This window comes from Somniosus microcephalus, chromosome 7 (genome assembly GCF_052327205.1).
Source record: "Somniosus microcephalus isolate GS21.2 chromosome 7, FLI_Smic_1.0, whole genome shotgun sequence".
Lineage (NCBI taxonomy): Eukaryota > Metazoa > Chordata > Chondrichthyes > Squaliformes > Somniosidae > Somniosus > Somniosus microcephalus.
The window spans coordinates 10680776-10705811 of record NC_140993.1 but is presented as its reverse complement, the minus strand read 5'-3'; the positions used below and the strand labels follow the sequence as shown (position 1 = coordinate 10705811).

The 25036-nt window shown below is 45.8% G+C and overlaps 1 protein-coding gene across 2 annotated transcripts in view; it reads right to left on the bottom strand.

Moving 5' to 3' along the window:
- The window catches only part of LOC147114511 (uncharacterized), a 94907-nt gene that overhangs the window by 6634 nt on the left and 63237 nt on the right, over positions 1–25036 (bottom strand). The window contains exon 5 of one of the 2 annotated variants that reach the window (XM_085992227.1): positions 9001–13698. The exons of the other annotated variant lie outside the window; for it this stretch is intronic. Within the exon in view, the coding sequence (XP_085848353.1) occupies positions 9001–13698 (4698 nt within the window). The remainder of the gene's footprint in view (positions 1–9000; positions 13699–25036) is intronic. 2 annotated transcript variants of the gene reach the window in all.

The following is a 25036-nucleotide window of genomic DNA, read 5'->3' as shown; positions in this document are numbered from 1 at the left end:
CTGGAGGAGGCCCACCCTCAGTAGCCCACCTGACCCCCTGGGAGGAAGGAATGCCAGAAATTGTCGGGGCTGATGTGGCTGCGAAAGTTGGGAAAGGAGAGACGGGGGCAGTCCCGCAAGCTGGTGACAGAATAGTTTTCCATCTCTCTCATTGACATAGCATGAGTCGCTGTTATGATTCTGAAGCTACATCATTTGGACTTATCATCTGCAAAATCCAATGTGCATGTAACCTTGGCATCACATCTCTAACTCTTTCCTTTACTCCCCCACAGGACCATCCAGAGCTCCCGTCCCCACTGCGGAGGAGGAAGAGGCTGAGCAGCCAGACTCTTCAGAGGAAGCTCCAACCACTGAGGGCGCAATGTCAGCAGAATTCAGCGCACCCAGCACCAGCGCAGACACTCATACCTCGGTGGGACCTTCGCGAGATAGAGTAGTGTTATCACCTGGTGTATCACAGCTCACAAGTGAGCATCAGCAGATGGTGGAGACAGGGACAGCAGTGGAGAGTCCTCGTCGGAGGGCACAGGACTCTGCCAGCTCAGCTGCATGTCAACCCTCTGCCTCTGGGTCCATCCGCAAGAGAAGAGGTGATGGATCTCCATGCACAGATGCAGGAGTCTCTGGCAGGTTTTGTCTCCAGGGTCGCTGCAAGTGTGGAGCGAATGGAGGAGTCCATAGCGAACATGAGCAGAGCCTTTGTGGAGTCATTGGCGCATGAATGCATCACCACGGAAAAGATGGCAACCTCCGTGGAAAGGATGGCTACAGTAGAGGAGAGGATGGCTACGGCCATGGAGGAGCTAAGGCGCCAGAGTGTTGAAAACATGGTGAGTGTTCAGAATAGACTGACATCTCTGGAGGAGCGATGGAACAGAGAAACCAGACCTTCATGGCAGACCCTCTGAGTAGGACTGCCATTGTAGAAATGGGTCCCCATGGCCCCCCTGATGTGCAGCAAGCTGCTCTCAAGCCACTTGCAGGCACTGAGGGGGACCTGACCCATGAGAGGGAGGTTGGTGGCAGACCTCAAGGAAGTGGGGGCTCCTCTCCAAGCGCTCACACTTCCATGCCACTGCAGAGCCCTCGGTCAGAGCCCCGCCGGAGTCCACACCCAACTGAGATAGACGTCTCAACTCCTGCACAGCCGCAGGAGCAGCAGACTGCTGGCGAGCCCTCACAGGCTCGCCATCCCAGAGGACACCCGCCAAAGGTGTCGAGACAGGAGCAGCAGGAAAGTGAGCAAGGGGCCTCCACATCTGCTGAAGCCACAGAGGAACCACTACGTAGGAGCACGCGTAAGAGGAAAATAAGGCACTAATAGTCACAAGGGTAGTCACTTGGGTGAAATGTTGTGTTTACTTGAAAAATGCCATCAGTTGGTTATTGTAAATAAAATTTCTGATGGCAACTTCTGCAGTTGTGGCGTGTGTCATTTCGCGAATGGGGCTGGAGGTCCTCTAATGCCAAGAGGGGAAGGAAAAACAGGCCTCCCATGCTTCTGGTAGGTGCCTCAGTTGAGGAAGCGCTGAGTGAGGGTGGCGAGAGGGGCTTCCCAGGAGCTCACACTGGAGAAATGTGTGAGGCTCCAACCTTCCACAGCTGTGCCTAAGCCTCGAACAAGTTGCCCCAAGCCTGAAACAACAAGGTCCTGCAACCTACAAATGATGTCTGATTAAATCTCTTCTTTCCTGATTGACCTGCAGCTGATAGTCAGCAATCCGATATTGTTCACGCCAGGTTTCATCAGCGGGGTTCCCACCAGGCGTGTTTAACGTGGGAAAAGGCTGAAAATAGCAAGGGCCCCTTAAAATGGCATTATAGATGCCAATTATTGGTAAGGTGCCTGAAGACCAGTCCCACCTGCTGTGGGCGGGAGTGATTCAGGTCGGACAGAAACGCCTGGGTGAAAATCGGACGGGGCGGGGAATCAGGCGGGGGAGGGGTCGCGACCCCCTATTTTTGCGATTCCCCCCCCCCCCCCCCAACATGCCTGAAAGCCCGTCTGACGGCTCCAGGAAAATCGGCCCCTTTAACTCCACCCCCCCCCCCCCCCACCCCTAGTGAGAGGTTCTTGGGATTAGCTATTGCATGCCATTATCATGGAAGAGAGAGACAAGTAAAAGCAGGAGAGGATGGAGAGTGAAGCAGCATTTCTAAGGATGTGCCCCACCAGCTATTACCTCCCTCCCTGAAGAATATTCAGGCAACACTATTTGGACCTTTAGTGAGGAGATGACTATTAGAAAAATGCATTTCACCAAAAAGGCACCAGAGGAGCTTTCAGCTACTGCATGAGGACCAAATTGGCATAAAAGCACAGGAGCATCAAGTTAGGGCCATCCAGTTTTATGGGGTTTATGGCTTTCCCAAGATCAAGAGAGCAGTAAATGTTTTGGAAGCTCCTACAGTCACCCCTTCAACATCCTCAAGAGAACAGTCTTGTACTGCCAGGGTAGCACGGTGGCATAGTGGTTAGCACTGTTGCCTCACAGCGCCAGGGACCCGGGTTCAAATCCGGCCTCGGGTGACTGTCTGTGTGGAGTTTGCACATTCTCCCCGTGTTTGCGTGGGTTTCCTCCGGGTGCTCCGGTTTCCTCCCACAGTCCAAAGATGTGCGGGTTAGGTTGATTGGCCATGATAAAAATTGGCTCTTAGTGTTAGGGGGTATTAAATATGTGGGGTTACGGGGATAGGGCTTGGGTGGGATGGCTGTCGGTGTAGGGACCGGGTGCTAGGGTTTGGATGATCAGCCATGATCTCGTTGAATGGCGGAGCAGGCTCGAAGGGCCGAATGGCCTACTCCTGCTCCTAGTTTCTATGTTTCTAATGTACAGATTGTGTGTGACAACGTGCAAGGTTCCTGCACGTCAATGCAAGTTGCTTTCGGCTTTTGGAATTCATCCCTCTGTGAGCTCCTTTTTTAATTGATTCTCGGGATGTGGGCGTCGCTGACAAGGCCGGCATTTACTGCCCACCCCTAGCTGACCCAGGAAGGTGGCGTGGGCCTTCTTCTTACACCGCAAGCAGTCCGCGTGATCAAGGTGTTTCCATAATGCTGGTACATAGGAGTATTCTTCGCAGTGGTTAGCTACAATTGAGTGGGCTTGCTGGCCACTTCAGACGGCAATTAAGAGTTAACTGCGTTGGTGTGGGACTGGAGTCACATATAGGCCAGACCGGGTAACGACAGCAGGTTTCCTTCCCTAAAGTTCATCAGTGAGCCAGTTGGGTTCTTACCACAGTCCGACAGCTTCACGGTCACTTTCACTTGTACCAGCCTTTTTTATTAAGCAGAATTCAAACTCTCAAACTGCCAGGGAGGGATTTGAACCCATGTCTCCAGATTACTAGCCTAGTAACATAACCACACTACCATACCCAAAAACAAAAACTGCCACACCTTTCAAGGAAGAAAGTCGTGTTAACGAATGGCGTGTGGGTGACGAGATGTACCCCTCTCCTCTCATGGATATCGACCCCAAGAGTTGCCCGAACAGCAGCAGAGGAGCACTACATTTAAGCACACGCCTGTGCCAAAGTGGTTATCAGGGGAATTACAGGAACATAAGAACAGGAGGCCATTCAGCCCCTCGAGCCTGTTCCGCCATTCAATTAGATGATGGCTGATCTGTACCTCAACATCATGTACCTACATTTTCTCCATAACCCTTGATATTTTTCCAAACAAAAATCTCACTCTTGAAAATTGCAAATTACTCCCACAGCCTTTTGGGGGAAGAGAGTTCCAGATTTCCACTACCCTTCGTGTGAGAAAGGGCTTCCTGATTTCACTCTTAATATTAAGATTATGCCATCTTGTTCTGGATTTCCCACGAAGAAATATTTTTTGGGTATCCTTCAAAATCCTTTTATCATTTTAAACACCTCAATTGGATCGCCCCTCATCCTTCTAAACACCTGTTTTTGCAACCTCATAATTTAACCCTTCAAGCCTTAGTATCATGCTGGTGAATCTGCGCTGCACCCCCTCCAAGGCCAATACATCTTTCCTGAGGTGCGGGGCCTAAAATTGAACGCAGTTACTCCAGATGGAGTCTGACCAAAGCTCTGTACAACTGAAGCATCATTTCTTCACTTTTGTATTCCAATCCCCTTGCGAAAAAAGCTAACATTCCATTTGCCTTATTGATTACTTTTTGCACATGTACACTAGGTTTTAGTGATTTGTGTACATGGGACACTTAAATACCTTTCCTCCACCAAAGCTCCGAGTCTCTCGCCTGTAAAAGAAATTCCAAATTGTCTTTCTCAGATCAAAATTGGATAACCTCATGTTTCCCCACATTGAATTCCATCTGCCATAGCTTTTCCCACTCACTTAGTCTGTCTATGTCCCTTTGTAACTTCCTGATCCAATCTACACAACTTACTATACCTCCTAACTTAGAGTCATCTGCAAACTGGATATACAACTCTCTATTCCTTCATCCAAGTCATTACTATATGTGGTGAAAAGCTGAGACACCATTTCAGATCCCTGGGGAACACCACTTGTCACATCCTGCCAATCAGAGATCATTCCCTTTATTCCAACTCTGTCTCCTACCTCCCAGCCATTTACCAACTCATGTCACAAGGTTACTTCCAATAATGTGCACTTTCATTTTTGCTAATGATCTCTTGTGCGGAACCTTATTGAATGACTTTTGAAAGTCCTTATAGACAACATCCATAGACACTCCCCTCGCCACCATGTAAGCGGCCGGCTCAGAAATTAGTCATACATGGCCTACCCTTTCCAAATCGATGCTGACTCTCTTTAATCAGCTCATAGTTGTCCAAGTGCTCAGTTACTCTGTCTCTGATGATAGATTCCAGTAACTTCCCCACAAGTGATGTTAAACTGACATGTTTGAAGTTACCTGGTTTCTCTCTCCCTCCCTTTTTAAATAATGGAGTGACATTTGCAATTTTCCCATCTAAACATACAATTCCTAAATCAAGAGAGCTTTGTAAAATTATGACGAATGTATCTTCAATTTCTTCATTTCATTCAATACTCTGTGGTGAAAACCTGAAGTCCCATTATTTTCTCCATTACCTTTTTTTTTGACTCCACTAAATTCTCCTCCCCTTGATTTATATTTAGGATCCCTCGTAACTCTTTTTTCATAATCCTCTTTTGCATCTCTCATTGCATTTCTGTGTTGCTTTTTACAGCTGTCTGTCTGCTGGATTTCCACTTTTCCTTGCATGTAAGCCTTTTCTTTCAGCTTACCTCATTTGTTGATCAACTGCACAAGCTGAAGAAGCTGCTTCTCACTACTTCCCGCCTGTTCCGTGCAGGCATTCGGCCGATGGCATGTCAATGAGGCCCAACGGGTAAAACTGTGTAGCCTAAATCTGCTGCAGGCGGGTGAGAATCTGACTGGACCACGCGGTTTTCCGCTGGAAACCCGCTGGCAGTTAAAATCCCTCCACAGTCTAGTCAAATATGAGATCCTTGACTTTATAAATAGGGGTGGTGTGGATAGCCAAGTTCCGCACTCATGAGGACGGCCTCAACCGGGATCTTGGGTTCATGTCACACTACATGTAACCCCACCTGACGTAGGATCACCCAGACTCGAGTCGTTGTTGGCTTGTTCTCTCTACACAGATGCGGCCGGACCTGCTGTGATTTCCAGCAAAAAAAATGTTTTTTTTGTTTTTCATACAGATCCCAGCATCTGCAACATTTGACCCCTTGTGACCCCACCTCATTGTTCTTTGATGTAATGTTTTCCTGACTGACCTGTTTGGACACCATTCACACCTTTGATTGCTGTGACTATCTGCCGAGGTGTGATAAATGACAGTTAGAAAGATTACCTGTAATCATCTGGCATTATTCTCTGACTATATAAGCTGTGTCTTTATGCATCTCTCCACTTCACCTGACGAAGGAGCAGCGCTCCGAAAGCTTGTGATTTCAAATAAAACTGTTGGACTATAACCTGGTGTTGTGTGACTTCTTACATTTATAAATAGAGGCGTAAGAGTACAAAAGCAAGGAAGTTATGCTTAACTTTTATAAATCATTGGTTAGGCTTCAGCTGGAGTATTGTGTCCAATTCTGGGCACCACACTTTAGGAAGGATGTCAAGGCCTTGGAGAAGGTGCAGAGGAGATTTATTAGAATGGTTCCAGGGATGAGGGACTTCGTTATGTGGAGAGACTTAGAGAAGCTGAAGAGTAGAGAAGGTTAAGGAGCGATTTAATAGAGGTGTTCAAAATTATGAAGTTGTTTTGATAGAGCAAATAAGGAGAAATTGTTTCCACTGTCAGGAAAGTCAGTAACCAGAGGAAATTGGCAAAAGAGCCAGAGAGATGAGGACAGTTTTTTTTTAAACGCAGCAAATTATGATGGTCTGAAATGCACTGCCTGAAAGGGTGGTGGAAACAGAAGCAATAGTCATTTTCAAAAGGGATTTTGATATATATTTGAAGGGGAAATAATTTTTCAGGGCTATGAGGAATGAGCAGGAGAGGGGGACTAACTGGATAGCTCTCTCAAAGAGCCAGCACAGGCACGATGGGCTGAATGGCCTCCTTCTGTACTGTCTCATTCTAGGATTGGTCTTAAATCCATACCGACTATTTCTTCGCCCCTTGTGCTCTTAAAATGAGCATTCATCATGCATTTGCCCCACTACAGATATTAAGCTCATTGGTCTCGACAGTTCACTTCTGGGTCACTGAAATCCCTCATTTATTATATTCAGTTTTCTGCAGCGTCTCTTAGGATGCATTTATAGTGGAACTTTAGTATTGTCATGCAACAATTTCCACAATGCAACAAGAACTTGCGTTTTTATAGCGCCTTTATGTACTATAACGACCCAAGACACTTCACAGGAGTATTATCAAATAAAGTTTGACACTGAGCCACATAAGGAGATATTAGGACAAATGACTGAAAGCTTGGTCAAAGAGGTCGGTTTTAAGGAGCGTCTTAAAGGAGGAGAGGTAGAGAGGCGGAGCGGTTTAGGGAGGGAATTCCAGAGCTTAGGGCCCAGGCAGCTGAAGGCACAGCCGCCAATGGTGGAACGCAATTAAAATTGGGGGATGCACAAGTGGCCAGAATTGGAGGAACGCAGATATGTCAGAGGTTGTAGGGCTAGAGGAGCTAACAGAGAAAGGGAGGGGAGAGGCCATAGATTTGAAAATAAGGATGAGAATTTTAAAAATTGAGGTGTTACTGGACCAGGAGCCAATGTAGGTCAGCGAGCACAGGGATGATGGGTGAACCGATAATGCGAGTTAGGACACGGGCAGCAGAGTTTTGGATGAGCTCAAGTTTATGTAGGGTAGAAGATAGGAGGCCAGCTTAGAGAGTCATTGGAAGAGTCAAGTCTAGAGGTAACACAGGCATGGGTGACGGTTTGAGCAGCAGATGAGCTGAGGCAAGGGCGACAATAACAATGCGATTATTACTCCAGAGGTGGGTCCCAACCTAAATCCAGAAGTTAATGGTGTGAAAACCCCAAGGAGAAGGCTGTCTCACATTGCTTGGATTTGGCATTGCCCTGAAGTAGCCAGCATAACCCAGCAGAGGATCAGCACAGGCACAGCATCAGGTCCAAGTTGGGATAGGGGTCCATATTCCCAAAGATAAAGGGCCAATTTTTGCTTTTGTTTTTGTTTAACGTATTACAATTGGCCGTCTGATATAAAGGCACTGCTGGGAGCAGCTTCTTCCCCTTCCTGGGGCACTTCTGCCCCACTCCCTGACTCGTGGCCTCAGTTGCAAGGCCCCGAGGGTGCTTCATGTGCTCTCCTGCGGTGTTTTGGCTCTCTATACCCTTCTTAGTGTGATCTCATTTTTCATGTTCTACTGGCAGCCATACTTCTGTGATGTCACTAATATCACAGAAGTATGGCTGCCAGTAGAACCTGAAACCCAATCTAATTCCCAAGGTTTATTCCTAAATCTCCTTGCATTAGTACAAAAATATTTAATCTTCCCATATTCCATCCTTTTGTTACATTTGCAATTCATTCTCCTAACGTTACATCAAACACGAAAATTGGAACAAAAGAATAATGTGCTTACTGTTAGGAGGAACTGCACTAACTTCAAAATCAACAGGATCGACTTTAAATCCCGGGCAGGAATGTAGCCTAGCGAGCGGCCAATCCATCCAGGAGTGGGAGCTGGGAGGCCCAGATGGGCCTCATTTGCACGTCGCTGGCCGACTTCCCCAACCAAAAGAGCCTGGTGGTCAGCGGGAAGCGGCTGCCCTGGCCGTTAAAACCATACGGCTGGAGGCTGCCACTGGGGACCAGAGGGAATGGATCCCAACACTAAGGTAAGTCTTTAGGAAGGGGAGGGGGTGTCCGACAGGGATCACCCGCTCGGAGAAGAGGTGGCAAGCCCGCACCAGGGGAGGCCCAACCTTTCTTTCTGGAGCCTGCAGAGCCTCCTGGCTCACAAGGAAACTTAAAAAAAAAAAATTTTTTAATCTATCCTTCTGGCCCTGGATCCATTTCCTGACAGCTTTGGCCTGGCAGAGAAGCTAACATGGCTCCCTTTGATCAGGCCTCGGGTTAATATAGCAGTCAGGCTCTGATGACATCATCCGAGCCTGATCTACATATCTGCAAGTCTTTCTCCATTTTTCCTAATGTTACGTTAAACACCAAACTGAAACAAAAGACTACGTGCTAACTGTTAGGGGGAACTGCACTAACTTCAAAAATCAACGGGATCGATTTTAAATCCTAGACAGGAATGCGGCTTTGGGCGGGTGTCCTTGTCACCTGCAATTTTAGTCAGGTAGATCAGGGCAGGAAGCCAGTCGATAGGTCCCCCACATTACATTAGCTGCTGCCACTGCCCCCCCGCCCCCCCCCCCCCCACACAGTTTCTGCTGGATGGACGGGCTTAGAGTTCAATGGTCTGTGGAAGAACATGATATGCTTTCTCTCATTCTCATGTTCAAAACTTCTTACAAAAGCTTTTACTCTTCACCTAATTTGTATCTTCCTTACCAGCATCTGCTTCATCAGCGGATGATTTTTCCTGTGCATCTCCTTCTGATCTCCCACATACAGAATCTGGAGAGCTATGGCAAGATGTATCTTCTTCAGATGGAGGAGCAGGTGAGGCTGCCTCAGCTTTTTTATCTATTGATGCCAGATCCTCAGCAGAACATACACCAGCATCTCCTTTAGCACTAGCTGCATCAGGTTCATCCTTCAAGTGAATTTCTGATACTCTCTGAATTGTAGATTCATGGTATACGATTACGGGTTCAAGGCAAGTTGATGAATCACTATAGTTCACAATGCAACATTTTGTGGAAAGGTGCATGAAAATGGGCTTATTGGTGGGTAATGTATCATAATTACCTCCATCAGGACTTCCTTGATTAAAGGGTGGGGCCTTACACACACTATTCTGTGGACTAAATGTTGTTGATGGATCTGTAGACGCATTGTCCTCTGCACCATATGCAGATGATGGAGCCTTATACAAACATTGCAATGTAGGAGCCTGGGGGTCTTGGAGACTTCCACGAGAGGCTTTTTGGGTACATTTTTCACAGACCCCACATGGTTTAGATTCTTGAGATGAGTCCTTCCTACAATGATCACATGAATGCTCTTGACCAGCAGATGAGATATCGCTAATTAGAGTCGATGATGCCTTCTTGCATTGAGCACATGAAGGATCTTGACAACCAAATGAGACACTGCCACTTGGAGCAGTTGAATAATCTCGACGAGTAGATGACACATTCCTACATTGATCACATGAATGGTCCTGACAACTAGATGAGGCATTGGTACTTGGAGCAGTCGAATAATCTTGACGAGTAGATGACACCTTCCGACATTGATCACATGAATGGTCTTGACAAGCAGATGAGAGATCACCACTTGGAGCAGACGAATAATCTTGACGAGTAGATGACACCTTCCTACATTGGTCACATGAATGGTCTTGACAACTAGATGAGGCATTGGCACTTGGACCAGATGAAGACTCTTGACGAGTAGATGACACCTTCCTACATTGATCACATGAATGGTCTTGACAACTAGATGAGGCATTGGCACTTGCACAAGTCGAGTACTCTTGACGAGTAGACGACACCTTCCTACATTGATCACATGAATGGTCTTGACAACTAGATGAGGCATTGGCACTTGGACCAGATGAAGACTCTTGACGAGTAGATGACACCTTCCTACATTGATCACATGAATGGTCTTGACAACTAGATGAGGCATTGGCACTTGGACCAGATGAAGACTCTTGACGAGTAGATGACACCTTCCTACATTGATCACATGAATGGTCTTGACAACTAGATGAGGCATTGGCACTTGGACCAGATGAAGACTCTTGACGAGTAGATGATACCTTCCTACATTGATCACATGAATGGTCTTGACAACCAGTTGAGAGATCACCACTTGGAGCAGACGAGAACCGTTGACTGGTAGATGACTTCTTCTTACATTGATCACATGAAGGGTCTTGACAGCCAGTTGAGAGATCACCACTTGGAGCAGATGAAAACTGTTGACAGGTAGATGACGTCCTGCTACATTGATCACATGAAGGGTCCTGACAGCCAGAAGACAGATCACCACTTGGAGCAGACGAGAACCGTTGATGGGTAGATGACTTCTTCTTACATTGATCACATGAAGGGTCCTGACAGCCAGAAGACAGATCACCACTTGGAGCAGACGAAAACTGTTGATTGGTAGATGACTTCTTCCGACATTGATCACATGAAGGGTCTTCGCAACCAGGTGAGAGATCACCACTCGGAGCAGACGAGAACTGTTGATTGGTAGATGGCTTCTTCCGGCATTGATCACATGACTCTTCTTGACAACCAGTTGAGAGATCACCACTCGGAGCAGATGAGAACTGTTGATTGGTAGATGCCTTCTTCCGGCATTGATCACATGACTCTTCTTGACAATCAGTTGAGAGATCACCACTTGGAGCAGACAAGAACTGCTGATTGGTAGATGACTCCTTATTACACTGATCACATGACTCATCTTGACAACCAGATGAGAGATCACCACTTGGAGCAGAAAAGAACACTAGACAGGTGGATGACTCCTTCTTACATTGATCACATGAATGGTCCTGACAAACAGATGAGAGATCACCACTTGGAGCAGACGAGAACTGTAAACGAGTAGATGACTTCTTCTTACATTGATCACATGAATGTTCTTTGCATACAGTTGCGACATCGCCACTTGGAGCAGCCGATAACTGTTGACAAGTAGATGACTTCTTCTTACATTGATCACATGAATGTTCTTCGCATACAGTTGGGAGATCACCACTTGGAGCAGACGAGACCTCTTTACAGGTAGATGACTTCTTCTTACATTGATCACAAGAATGTTCTTCGCAAACAGTTGGGAGATCACCACTTGGAGCAGACGAGACCTCTTTACAGGTAGATGACTTCTTCTTACATTGATCACAAGAATGTTCTTCGCAAACAGTTAGAAGATCACCACTTGGAGCAGACAAGACCTCTTGACAGGTTGATAACTTCTTCTTACATTGATCACAAGAATGTTCTTCGCAAACAGTTAGGAGATCACCACTTGGAGCAGACGAGACCACTTGACAGGTAGATAACTTCTTCTTACATTGATCACAAGAATGTTCTTCGCAAACAGTTGGGAGATCACCACTTGGAGCAGACGAGACCTCTTGACAGGTAGATGACTTCTTACATTGATCACAAGAATGTTCTTCGCAAACAGTTGGGAGATCACCACTTGGAGCAGATGAGAACTCTTGACAGATAGATGACTTCTTCTTACATTGATCACATGAAGGGTCTTGACAACCAGTTGGGAGATCACCACTTGGAGCAGATGAGAACTCTTGACAGGTAGATGACGACTTCTTACACTGATCACATGAATGTTCTTCGCAAACAGTTGAGACATCGCCACTTGGAGCAGACGATAACTGTAAACGAGTAGATGATTTCTTCTTACATTGATCACATGAATGTTCTTCGCAAACAGTTGAGACATCGCCACTTGGAGCAGCTGATAACTGTTGACGAGATGACTTCTTCTTACATTGATCACATGAATGTTCTTGACAAACAGATGAGACATCGCCACTTGGTGCCAGTTTATCTTGAGAAGTAGATTGGGCCTTCTTACACTGATCACACGAATGGTCTTGACAAACAGTTGAGACATCGCCACATGGAGCCAGTTTATCTTGAGCAGTAGAGTGAGCCTTCTTACAGAGATCACATGGCTGGTCTTGGCAAACAGATGACACATTGCCACATGGAGCCGGTTTATCTTGATGAGTAGATGGGACCTTCTTACACTGATCACATGAATGGTCTTGACAAACAGATAAGATCTCGCCACTTGCAGCAGGTGGATTTTCTTGACGAACAGAGGGGCTTATCTTCAAACCCTCATATGGAATAGGTGATGGGAGCCTCACACTTTCTTGTGGAACAGATGTACATATTAAAGTCTCACCTGGAGCTAGTTGATAAACAGACTTATCCTCAATTGGCCGAGAAAAAGTTTCATACTGAGCAGGTACTGTTTGTTGACCAATTAATGGGTACTTATTTTCATATTGAGAAGCTGTTGTTGGTTGATAAAGAGGAGGGGACTTAGTGGTGTATTGAGGTGATATGGGCTGGTAAACAACTGGAGCCATATTTGCATATTGAGTAGGTACCCCTTGATAGTAAGATGGAGGTATAGGCTCAAATGGAGATGGTATAGGTTGTGAATAAACAGGTGGGGACTGATATTGAGGTGCCATTGCTTGTTGGAAACTAATCGGGGACTTTCTTTCAAACTGAGAAGATGAACATTCTTGAAGAGCAGGTGGGGATTTAACCCGTACAGATTCCTGACGAACCTCTGAGGTTTTACTACTATAAGTAACAGGTATCAGTTCAGTACAAGTAGGCGAGGACAGACTCTCATGTTGAGAAGATGCAGCTGGTGGACAGACAGACAGGGACTTGGTGTCACTTGCAGTAGGTACAGTTCCTTGATGACCAGGCGATGAATTTGCGTCATACGGGGAACGTAAAACCTCCTGACGAACAGGAGAACTTTTAATCCTGTAATCATACGCAGCAGGCACAGGTGCTTGACGAAGAGGCTGAGTCATAATCACAGTTTCATATGAAATAGGAACAGGAATAGCTTCTGGACGCATAGCTGGGGCTACAATCACAGGTTCAAATGAAGCAGGTATGGCTTCTTGATAATATGGAGCCCTGATGTAAGGGTCATATGGAACAGGTACGACTTCTTGATAATATGGAGCCCTAGCCAAAGAATCATACGGAATAGGTACTGCTTCATGACGAACATATGGTGCCCTAATCATAGGTTCGTATGGAACAGGCACAGCTTCATGACGGACATATGGCGCCCTAGGGAAATTCTCATGTGGACCAGATACAGCTTCTGGATGAGGGAAGGTTCGATTTGGAGTAGGTGCAACTTCTTGATCTACAGAAGGATCCTTAATCATAGGCAGAGATGGACAAGGTACGGCTTCATGACGAACAGAAGGGGTTTTCTCACCAAGAATTTTAGACATAACTTCCTGATTAATAAGTGAAGAATCCTTAGACAGTGATTTTACATTTTGATCATCGGAGCTTGATCGGCGTGCCTTCCCATCAATATTTACAGCTATTATGATTTGTAAAGAAAGAAGTAAAAGTAGTTTTAGTTAGAGTAAACTAAAGAGCCAATAGTAATAATTTTCATCAACATAATACACTTTTTTCACAGTAGTCCACTATACTTATACACTAAACAGCACAGTGGGGGTGAATTTCATAGAATTACATAGAATTTACAGCACAGAAACAGGCCATTCGGCCCATCTGGTCCGTGCCGGTGTTTCTGCTCCACACGAGCCTCCTCCCACCCCCTCTTCATCTCACCCTATTCCACAAACCCTTCGATTCCTTTCTCCCTCATGTGCTTATCTAGCTTTCCCTTAAATGCACCTGTGCTATTCGCCTCAACCAGTCCCTGTGGTAGCGAGTTCCACATTCTCACCACTCTCTGGGTAAAGAAGTTTCCTCAATAACAACAGAAAATGCTGGAAAAACTCAGCAGGCCAGGCAGCATCCGTGGAGAGAGAAACAGAGTTAACGTTTCAGGTCGAAGACGAAAGGTCTTCGACCTGAAACATTAACTCTGTTTCTCTCTCCACGGATGTTGCCTGGCCTGCTGAGTTTTTTCAGCGTTTTCTGTTGTTATTTCGGACTTCCAGCATCCGCAGTATTTTGCTATCGTCAAAGAAGTTTTCTCGTTGTTTGCAACATTTTAGCAGTGCTGGAATGGCACTAGCAATTTTTCCAGCGAAGAAAGTTGTGGGGAAGCTGGTACCAGTGTTTATCTGCCTTTCATCAGCTTCCTCCCGAGTTTGCTCGTGTATTTGGAGCAGTTCTGTGATCAGCCTGCTCAATGGCTTCATTTCCATATGCCCGCCTGAGTGTGGCGTTGTGGATGCAGTTTCTTCAATCAGTGCGTTCGGGGCAAGTTACACTTGTTTCAATGCGGCACAACAGTTGTCAGGATCATCCCGGTGTCGGGAGCGGCAGTACAAGGCTTACCAATCTCGCAGACCGGCGGCGGCGGCACAATTCAAAAAGTGACGTGGGCAAGTGGAAGCAGCTGATTGGGTGAGTACGGCCAGGTGAGTATTTATACTACGCTATAGTTTGACAGTTAAGGTTAATAAAATTCAGAAGGTCTTAATTTTTGTGGTTATAGTTTCTAAGGTCTCTGTTGTGTAGCGGGCAGTGCTAGTAAACAAGGGCCCTTGAGTATATCATTTAATTGTAGTGTAATTAGTGGTATTGATTTGATTTAATTTAATTAAAGGGTAAGTCATGGCAGCACAGCTCGGTCCCATGGTATGCTCTTCCTGTGCTATCTTGGAAATCAGGGACACTTCCCGTGTCCCTGACGACCATGTGTGCGGGAAGTGTATCCAGCTGCAGCTACTGGCAGACCATCATTGCGGCGCTGGAGCTGCAAATGGATACATACTGGAGCATTTGCGATGCTGAGGACATCGTGGATAGCACGTTTAATGAGTTGGTCACACCGCAGGTATAGGCTGCACAGGCAGGAAGGGAATGGGTGACCGCCAGGCAGAGTAGTAGGCGCAGGCAGGTAGTGCAGGGGTCCCCTGTGGCCATCCCCCTCTCAAATAGATATACCACTTTGGATATTGTTGAGGGAGATGGCTTATCGGGGGAAGGCAGCAGCAGCCAACTTCCTGGCACCATGGGTGGTTCTGCTGCACAGGACGGGAGTAAAAAGAGCGGGAGAGCTATAGTGATAGGGAATTCTATTTTGTAAGGGGAACAGATAGGCGTTTCTGCGGCCACAAACGAGACTCCAGGATGGTTTATTGCCTCCCTGGTGCAAGGGTCAAGGATGTCTCGGGGCGGCTGCAGGGCATTCTGGAGGGGGAGGGTGAACAGCCAGTTGTCGTGGTGCATATAGGTACCAACGATATAGGTAAAAAATGGGATGAGGTCCTAAAAGCTGAATATAGGTAAATTAAAAAATAGGACCTCAAAGGTAGTAATCTCAGGATTACTACCAGTGCCACATGCTAGTCAGAGTAGAAATAGAACGATATTTCAGATGAATACGTGGCTAGAGGAATGGTGCAAGGGGGAGAGATTCAAATTCCTGGGACAATGGAACCGGTTCTGGGGGAGGTGGGACCAGTACAAACTGGATGATTTGCACCTGGGCGGGTCCGGGACCGATGTCCTAGGGGGAGTGTTTGCTAGTGCTGTTGGGGGGGTTTAAACTAAAATGGCAGGGATTTGGGAACCTGTGCAGGGAGACAGAGGAAAGGGAAGCAAGGATAGAAACAAAAGACAGGAAGGAGAAAAGCAAAAGTGGCAGTCAGAGAAATCAAGGGTGTAAATCAAACAGGCCTACAGTAAATAATAATTCTAAAAGGACTAACAGTGTTAAAAAATCAAGCCTTAAGGCTTTGTGTCTTAATGCGAGGAACATTCGTAATAAGGTGGATGAATTAGCTGCGCAAATAGATGTTAACGGATATGATATAATTGGGATTACGGAGACATGGCTCCAGGGTGGCCAAGGCTGGGAATTCAACATCCAGGGGTATTCAATATTCAGGAAGGACAGGCACAAAGGAAAAGGAGGTGGGGTAGCATTGCTGGTTAAAAAGGAGATTAACACAATAGTAAGGAAGGATATTAGCTCGGATGATGTGGAATCTGTATAGGTAGAGCTGCGAAATACCAAGGGGCAGAAAACGTTAGTGGAAGTTGTATACAGACCCCCAAACAGTGATGCCGAGGTTGGGTTGGCATTAAACGGGAAATTAGAGATGCGTGCAATAAGGGCACAGCAGTTATCATGGGTGACATTAATCTACATATAGATTGGGCTAACCAAATTAGTAACAATACTGTGGAGGAGGAATTCCTAGAGTGTATACGGGAGGGTTTCCTGGACCAATATGTCGAGGAACCAACTAGAGATCAGGCCATCTTAGACTGGGTATTATGTAATGAGAAAGGATTAATTAGCAATCTTGTTGTGCGAGGCCCCTTGGGGAGGAGCGATCATAATATGATAAATTCTTCATTAAGATGGAGAGTGAAGTAGTTGACTCAGAGGCTAGGGTCCTGAATTTAAATAAAGGAAACTATGATGGTATGAGGTGCGAGTTGGCTAGGATGGATTGGGGAGCGTTACTTAAAGGGTTGATGGTGGATAGGCAATGGCAAACATTTAAAGATCGCATGGATGAACTACAGAATTTGTTCATCCCTGTTTGGCATAAAAATAAAACAAAAAAGGTGACTCAACCGTGGCTAACAAGGGAAATTGGGGATAGCATAAGATCCAAGGAGAGGACATATAAATTGGCCAGAAAAAGCAGCAAACCTGAGGTTTGGGAGCAGTTTAGGATTCAGCAAAGGAGGACAAATTGATTAATTAAGCGGGGGGAAATAGAATATGAGAGTAAGTTTGCAGGGAACATAAAAACTGACTGTAAAAGCTTCCATAGATATGTGAAGAGAAAAAGATTGGTAAAGTCAAGCGTAGGTCCCTTGCAGTCAGAATCAGGGGAATTTATAATGGGGAACAAAGAAATGGCTGACCAATTAAATACATACTTTGGTTCTGTCTTCACAAAGGAGGACACAAATAACCTCCCAGAGATGTCGGGGAACATAGGGTCTAATGAGAGGGAGGAATTGAATGAAATCAGTATTTGTAGGGAAATGGTGTTAGGGAAATTGACGGGAGTGAAGGCTGATAAATCCCCAGGGCCTGATAATCTACATCCTAGGGTACTTAAGGAAGTGGCCCTGGAAATAGTAGATGCATTGCTGGTCATCTTCCAAAATTCTATAGATTCTGGAACCGTTCCCATGGATTGGAGGGTAGCTAATGTAACCCCACTATTTAAAAAAGGTGGTAGAGAGAAAACGGGGAATTATAGACCGGTAAGCCTGACATCGGTAGTAGCTAGAGTACATTATAAAAGATGTAATAGCAGAGCACTTGGAAAACAGTGACCGGATCGGACAAAGTCAGCATGGATTTACAAAAGGTAAATCATGCTTGACTAATCTACTGCAATTTTTTGAGGATGTAACTGGTAGAATAGATAAGGGAGAAACATAAAAACATAGAAACATAGAAGATAGGAGCAGGAGTAGGCCATCCGGCCCTTCGAGCCTGCTCCGCCATTCAATGAGATCATGGCTGATCATTGAAATTCAGTACCCTGTCCCTGCCTTCTCCCCATATCCCTTGATCCCTTTAGCCTTAAGAAATATATCCAACTCTTTCTTGAATATATTTAATGAACTGGCCTCCACCGCCCTCTGTGGCAGAGAATTCCACAGGTTCACCACTCTCTGGGTGAAGAAATTCCTCCTCATTTCAGTCCTAAATGTCCTACCCCTTATCCTTAGACTATGACCCCTGGTTCTGGACTCCCCGACCATCGGGAACAACCTTCCAGCATCTAGTCTGTCCAGGCCTGACAGAATTTTATAGGTTTCGATGAGATCCCCTCTCAATCTTCTAAACTCCAGTGAGTATAAGCCCAATCGACACAATCTCTCCTCATACGTCATTCTTGCCATCCCAGGTATCAGCCTAGTGAATCTTCGCTGTACTCCTTCCATGGCAAGAACATCCTTCCTCAGATAAGGCGACTAAAACGGCACACAATACTCAAGGTGCAGTCTCACCAAGGCCCTGTACAACTGTAGCAAGACATCCTTGTTCTTGTACTCGAACCCTCTTGCTACGAAGGCCAACATACCATTTGCCTTCTTAACCGCCTGCTACACCTGCATGCTTACCTTCAGCGACTGGTGCACAAGAACACCCGGGTCTCTTTGCACTTCCCCTTCTCCCAATCTATTGCCATTCAAATAATAATGTGACTTCCTGTTTTTGCCACCAAAGTGGATAACCTCACATTTATCCACATTATAGTGCATTTGCCATGTTTCTGCCCAATCACCTAACCTGTCCAAATCGTACTGGAGTTTCATGACATCCTCCTCGCAGCATACCCTCCCACCCAGCTTTGTGTCATCTGCAAATTTGGAGATATTACATCCAATTCCCTCGTCCAGATCATTAATATATATTGTGAACAGCTGGGGTCCTAGGACCGATCCTTGCGGTACCCCACTAGTCACTGCCTGCCACTCGGAAAACGACCCGTTTATTCCAACTCTTTGCTTTCTGTCCGCCAACCAGTTCTCTATCCAAGTCAATACCTTGCCCCCAATCCGATGTGCCTTAATTTTGCACGCTAATCTCTTATGCGGGACCTTATCGAAAGCCTTCTGAAAGTCCAAATACACCACATCCACTGGTTCTCCCTTATCTATTTTACCAGTTACATCCTCAAAAAATTCCAGTAGATTAGTCAAGCATGATTTACCTTTTGTAAATCCATGTTGACTTTGTCCGATCCTGTCACTGCTTTCCAAGTGCTCTGCTATTACATCTTTTATAATGGACTCTAGCATTTTCCCCACTACCGATGTCAGGCTTACCGGTCTATAATTCCCCGCTTTTTCTCTGCCACCTTTTTTTGAATAGTGGGGTAACATTAGCTACCCTCCAATCCATGGGTACTGTTCCAGAGTCTATCGAGTTCTGGAAAATGACCAGCAATGCATCTACTATTTCTAGGGCCACTTCCTTAAGTACCCTGGGATGTAAATTATCAGGCCCTGGGGATTTATCGGCCTTCAGTTCCATCAATTTTCCTAACACCATTTCCCTACAAATACTGATTTCTTTCAGTTCCACCCTTTCATCAGACCCTCTGTTCCCCGGTATTTCTGGGAGGTTATTTGTGTCCTCCTTTGTGAAGACAGAACCAAAATATGTATTTAGTTCGTCTGCCATTTCTTTGTTCCCCATTATAAATTCCCCCGATTCTGACTGCAAGGGACCTACGCTTGACTTCACCAATCTTTTTCTCTTCACATATCTATAAAAGCTTTTACAGTCAGTTTTTATGTTCCCTGAAAGCTTACTCTCATATTCTATTTTCCCTTTCTTAATTAATCCCTTTGTCCTCCTTTGTTGAATCCTGAACTGCTCCCAATCCTCAGGATTATTGCTTTTTCTGGCCAATTTGTATGTCCTCTCCTTGGATCTTATGCTATCCCTAATTTCCCTTGTTACCCACAGTTGAGTCACCTTTTTTGTTTTATTTTTGTGCCAAACTGGGATGAACAACTTCTGTAGTTCATCCATTCGGTCTTTGAATGTTTGCCATTGCCTATCCACCGCCACCCCTTTGAGTGCCATTCCCCAATCAATCCTACCCAACTTGCTCCTCGGACCATCGTAGTTTCCTTTATTTAAATTGAGGACCCTTGTTTCTGAGTCAACTACTTCATTCTCCATCTTAATGAAGAATTCGATCATATTATGATCGTACCGACCCAAGGGGCCTCGTACAACAAGATTGCTAATTAATCCTTTCTCGTTACATAATACCCAGTCTAAGATGGCCTGATCTCTGGTTGGTTCCTCGACATATTGGTCCAGGAAACCATCCCGTAAACACTCCAGGAATTCCTCCTCCACAGTATTGTTACCAATTTGGTTAGCCCAATCTATATGTAGATTAAAGTCACCCAATATTCCGGGGTACAGAATCTTCAGGCGAGACAGAGGGGGAGGTATAAGAGGAGGGGGTGTCGCAATATTAATTAAGGAGTCAATTACTGCACTAAGGAGGGATGATATATTAGCAGGGTCCTCTAATGAGGCCATATGGGTGGAGCTTAAAAACAAAAAGGGGGCAAGCACTTTGCTGGGAGTGTACTATAGGCCTCCAAACAGTCAGGGGGAGATAGAGGAACAGATATGTAGGCAAATCTCAGAGAAATGTGCAAATAATAGGGTAATAATAATGGGGGATTTCAACTTCCCCAATATTAACTGGGATAGTCAAAGTGTGAAAGGCTCAGAGGGTGTAGAATTCTTAAAGTGCATCCAGGAGAGCTTTTTGAGCCAGCATGTAGAAAGTCCTACAAGAGAGGGGGCGGTACTGGACCTAATTCTAGGGAATGTGGCCGGCCAAGTGGAAAAAGTGCTAGTAGGTGAGCACTTTGGTGATAGTGACCATAATATGGTAAGATTTAAGGTGGTCATGGAAAAGGACAGGGATGGGCCGGAAATAAAGGTTCTAAATTGGGGGAAGGCCGATTTTAATAGGATAAGGCAGGATCTGGCCAAAATGGACTGGGATCAGCTACTTGTAGGAAAATCCGCATCGGAGCAATGGGAGGCTTTCAGAAGGGAGATAGAGATCATACAAGGGCAACATGTTCCCATAAAGGTCAAGAGTGGTTCCAAAAACCACAGGGAACCGTGGATGTCAGGGGATATACGGGAATGGATTAGGAAAAAAAGGAGGGCTTTTGGTAGATACAAAAGGCTAAAGACGGAGGAAGCCCTAGAGGAGTACAAAAAGTGCAGGGGGATACTTAAAAAAGAAATTAGGAGATCAAGGAGGGGCCATGAAATAACACTGGCGAGCAAAATAAAGGAAAATCCGAAGATGTTTTATAAGTATATTAAGGGTAAAAGGATAACTAGGGAAAAAATAGGGCCCATTAGGGACAAAAGTGGCAATCTGTGTGTGGAGCCGGAAGATGTAGGAGGGGTTCTAAATGAATTTTTTGCATCTGTTTTCACTATGGAGAAGGACGATGTAGACATAGAAATAGGGCGGGGGGACTGTGATATGCTCGAACATATTAACATCGAGAGGGAGGAGGTATTGGCGGTTTTAGCTGGCCTAAAAATGGATAAATCCCCAGGCCCGGATGAAATGTACCCCAGGCTGCTGTGTGAGGCAAAGGAGGAGATTGCGGGGGCTCTAACACATATATTCAGGACCTCTCTGGCCACAGGGGATGTGCCAGAGGACTGGAGAACCGCTAATGTAGTACCATTATTCAAGAAGGGTAGTAGGGAAAAACCGGGGAACTACAGGCCAGTGAGCCTAACATCAGTGGTAGGAAAATTACTGGAAAAAATCCTGAGGGACAAAATTTGTCTCCACTTGGAGAGGCAAGGATTAATCAGGGATAGTCAACATGGCTTTGTCAAGGGAAGATCATGTCTGACTAATTTGATTGAATTTTTTGAGGGGGTGACTAGGTGTGTGGATGAGGGTAACGCAGTGGATGTGGTATACATGGATTTCAGTAAGGCCTTCGATAAAGTCCCGCACAGGAGACTGGTCAAGAAGGTAAGAGCCCATGGAATCCAGGGTGCCTTGGCACATTGGATACAAAACTGGCTTAGTGGCAGAAGGCAGAGGGTGATGGTCGAAGGTTGTTTTTGTGACTGGAAACCTGTGGCCAGTGGGGTACCACAGGGATCGGTGCTGGGTCCCTTGCTGTTTGTGGTCTACATTAATGACTTGGATATGAATGTAAAGGGTATGATCAGTAAATTCGCGGATGATACTAAAATTGGTAGGGTGGTAAATAGCGAGGAGGGTAGCCTCAGTCTGCAGAACGATATAGATGGGTTGGTCAGATGGGCGGAACAGTGGCAAATGGAATTTAACCCGGAAAAGTGCGAGGTGATGCACTTTGGGGGGTCTAACAAGGCAAGGGAATACACAATGAAGGGAAAGACCCTAGGCAAGACGGAGGGTCAGAGGGATCTGGGTGTGCAGGTACACAGATCCCTGAAGGCGGCGGAACAGGTGGATAAGGTGGTAAAAAAGGCATATGGGATACTTGTCTTCATTAGCCGAGGCATAGAATATAAGAGCAAGGAGGTTATGATGGAGCTGTATAAAACACTGGTTAGGCCACAGCTGGAATACTGTGTGCAGTTCTGGTCGCCACACTACAGGAAAGATGTGATCGCGTTAGAGAGGGTGCAGAGGAGGTTCACCAGGATGTTACCAGGGCTGGAGCGCTTCAGCTATGAAGAGAGACTGGGCAGATTGGGTTTGTTTTCCTTGGAGCAGAGGAGGCTGAGGGGGGACATGATTGAGGTGTACAAAATTGTGAGGGGCATAGATAGGATGGATGCTGAGGAGCTTTTCCCCTTAGTAGAGGGGTCAATAACTAGGGGGCATAGATTCAAGGTAAAGGGCGGGAGGGTTAGAGGGGATTTGAGAAAGAACTTTTTCACCCAGAGGGTGGTTGGAGTCTGGAACTCACTGCCTGAAAGGGTTGTGGAGGCAGAAACCCTCACAACATTTAAGAAGCATTTGGATGAGCATTTGAAATGCCATAGCATACAAGGCTACGGGCCAAATGCTGGAATATGGGATTAGATTAGACAGGGCTTGATGGCCGGCATGGACACGATGGGCCGAAGGGCCTCTATCCGTGCTGTATTACTCTATGACTCTATGACTCTATGATGACTGCTGTGCCCTTATTGCACGCTTCTTTAATTTCCCTTTTAATGCCATCCCCAACCTCCGCCTTACTGTTTGGAGGTCTATATACCACTCCCACTAATGTTTTTTTCCCCTTAGTATTTCTCAATTCTACCCATACAGATTCCACATCATCAGAGCTAATATCCTTCATTACAATTGTGTTAATCCCTTCTTTAACCAGTAATGCTACCCCACCTCCCTTTCCTTTTTGCCTATCTTTCCTGAATATTGAATACCCCTGGATGTTGAGTTCCCAGTCTTGGCCATCCTTGAGCCACGTTTCCGTAATCCCAACCAAATCATATTCGTTTACCTCTATTTGCGCAGCCAATTCATCCACCTTATTACAAATGCTCCTCGCATTAAGACACAAAGCCTTCAGGCTTGTTTTTTTAACGCTCTTAGACCTATTAGAATTATTATTTACTGTGGCCATGTTTGATTTAAACCGTTGATTTCTCTGACTGCCACTTTTGTTTTTCTCCTTCCTATCTTTTGCTTTTATCCTTGTTATGTGGTGTGGTGTATTTGGACATTCAGAAGGCTTTCGATAAGGTCCCACATAAGGGATTAGCGTGCAAAGTTAAAGCACATGGGATTGGGGGTAAGGTACTGACTTGGATAGAGAACTGGTTGGCAGACAGGAAGCAAAGAGTTGGAATAAACGGGTCTTTTTCCGAGTGGCAGGCAGTGACTAGTGGGGTACCGCAGGGATCGGTGCTAGGACCCCAGCTATTCACAATATTTATTAATGATCTAGATGAGGGAACTAGATGTAATATCTCCAAGTTTGCAGATGACACAAAGCTGGGTGGGCGTGAGTGCTGTGAGGAGGATGCAGAGAAACTCCAGTATGATTTGGACAGGTTGGGTGATTGGGCAGATGCATGGCAGATGCAGTATAATGTGGATAAATGCGGTTATCCACTTTGGTGCCAAAAACAGGAAGGCAGATTATTATCTGAATGGCAATAGATTGGGAAAAGGGGAAGTGCAACGAGACCTGGGTGTCCTTGTGCACCAGTCGCTGAAGGTAAGTATGCAGGTGCAGCAGGCGGTTAAGAAGGCAAATGGTATGTTGGCCTTCATAGCGAGAGGATTCGAGTGCAGGAGCAAGGATGTCTTGCTGCAGTTGTACGGGGCCTTGGTGAGACCACACCTTGAGTATTGTGTGCAGTTTTGGTCACCTTATCTGAGGAAAGGAAGTTCTTGCCATGGAGGGAGTGCAGCGAAGATTCACCAGACTGATACCTGGGATGGCAGGAATGATGTATGAGGAGAGTTTGAGTCGATTAGGCTTATATTCGCTAGAGGTTTAGAAGAATGAGAGGGGATCTCATTGAAACTTATAAAATTCTAACAGGACTAGACATACTAGATGCAGGAAGGATGTTCCCGATGGCTGGGGAGTCCAGAACCAGGGGACACAGTCTAAGGATAAGGGGTAAGCCATTTAGGACAGCGATGAGGAGGAATTTCTTCACCCAGAGAGTGGTGAACCTGTGGAATTCTCTTCCACAGAAGGCAGTTGAGGCCAATTCATTAAATATATTCAAGAAGGAGATAGATATATTTCTTAAGGCTAAAGGGATCAAGGGCTATGGGGAGAAAGCAGGGACAGGGTACTGAATTTGGATGATCAGCCATGATCTCATTAAATGGCGGAACAGACTCGAGGGGCCAAATGGCCTACTCCTGCTCCTATGTTTCTATTAAAGACGGAAGCGAGCTGTTCCTCAAATTGAGAGAAGGCTGAAAATCTTTCGTTGAAGATCTCTGAAGGTAGGAAAAGATTTTAAGATGTGTTTCTTTTTGAATTCTACCTACAAGACACCTGCACCTGCTTTTGACTGCTTCTCAGAGGGTCAGAACGCCAGCAGATATTCAGACCCTCACAGACACCACCGCCCCCCATCCAACCTCAGGTGTACTCAGGACGAAGGATATATGGTGCTTTCTATGGGGGCCTATTCGTGCTTCCTCTAGGTGTTTGAAGTGGTTGGCTCCTCATGCTCTATAAAAGTGTCATGCAACTGAGGTTGC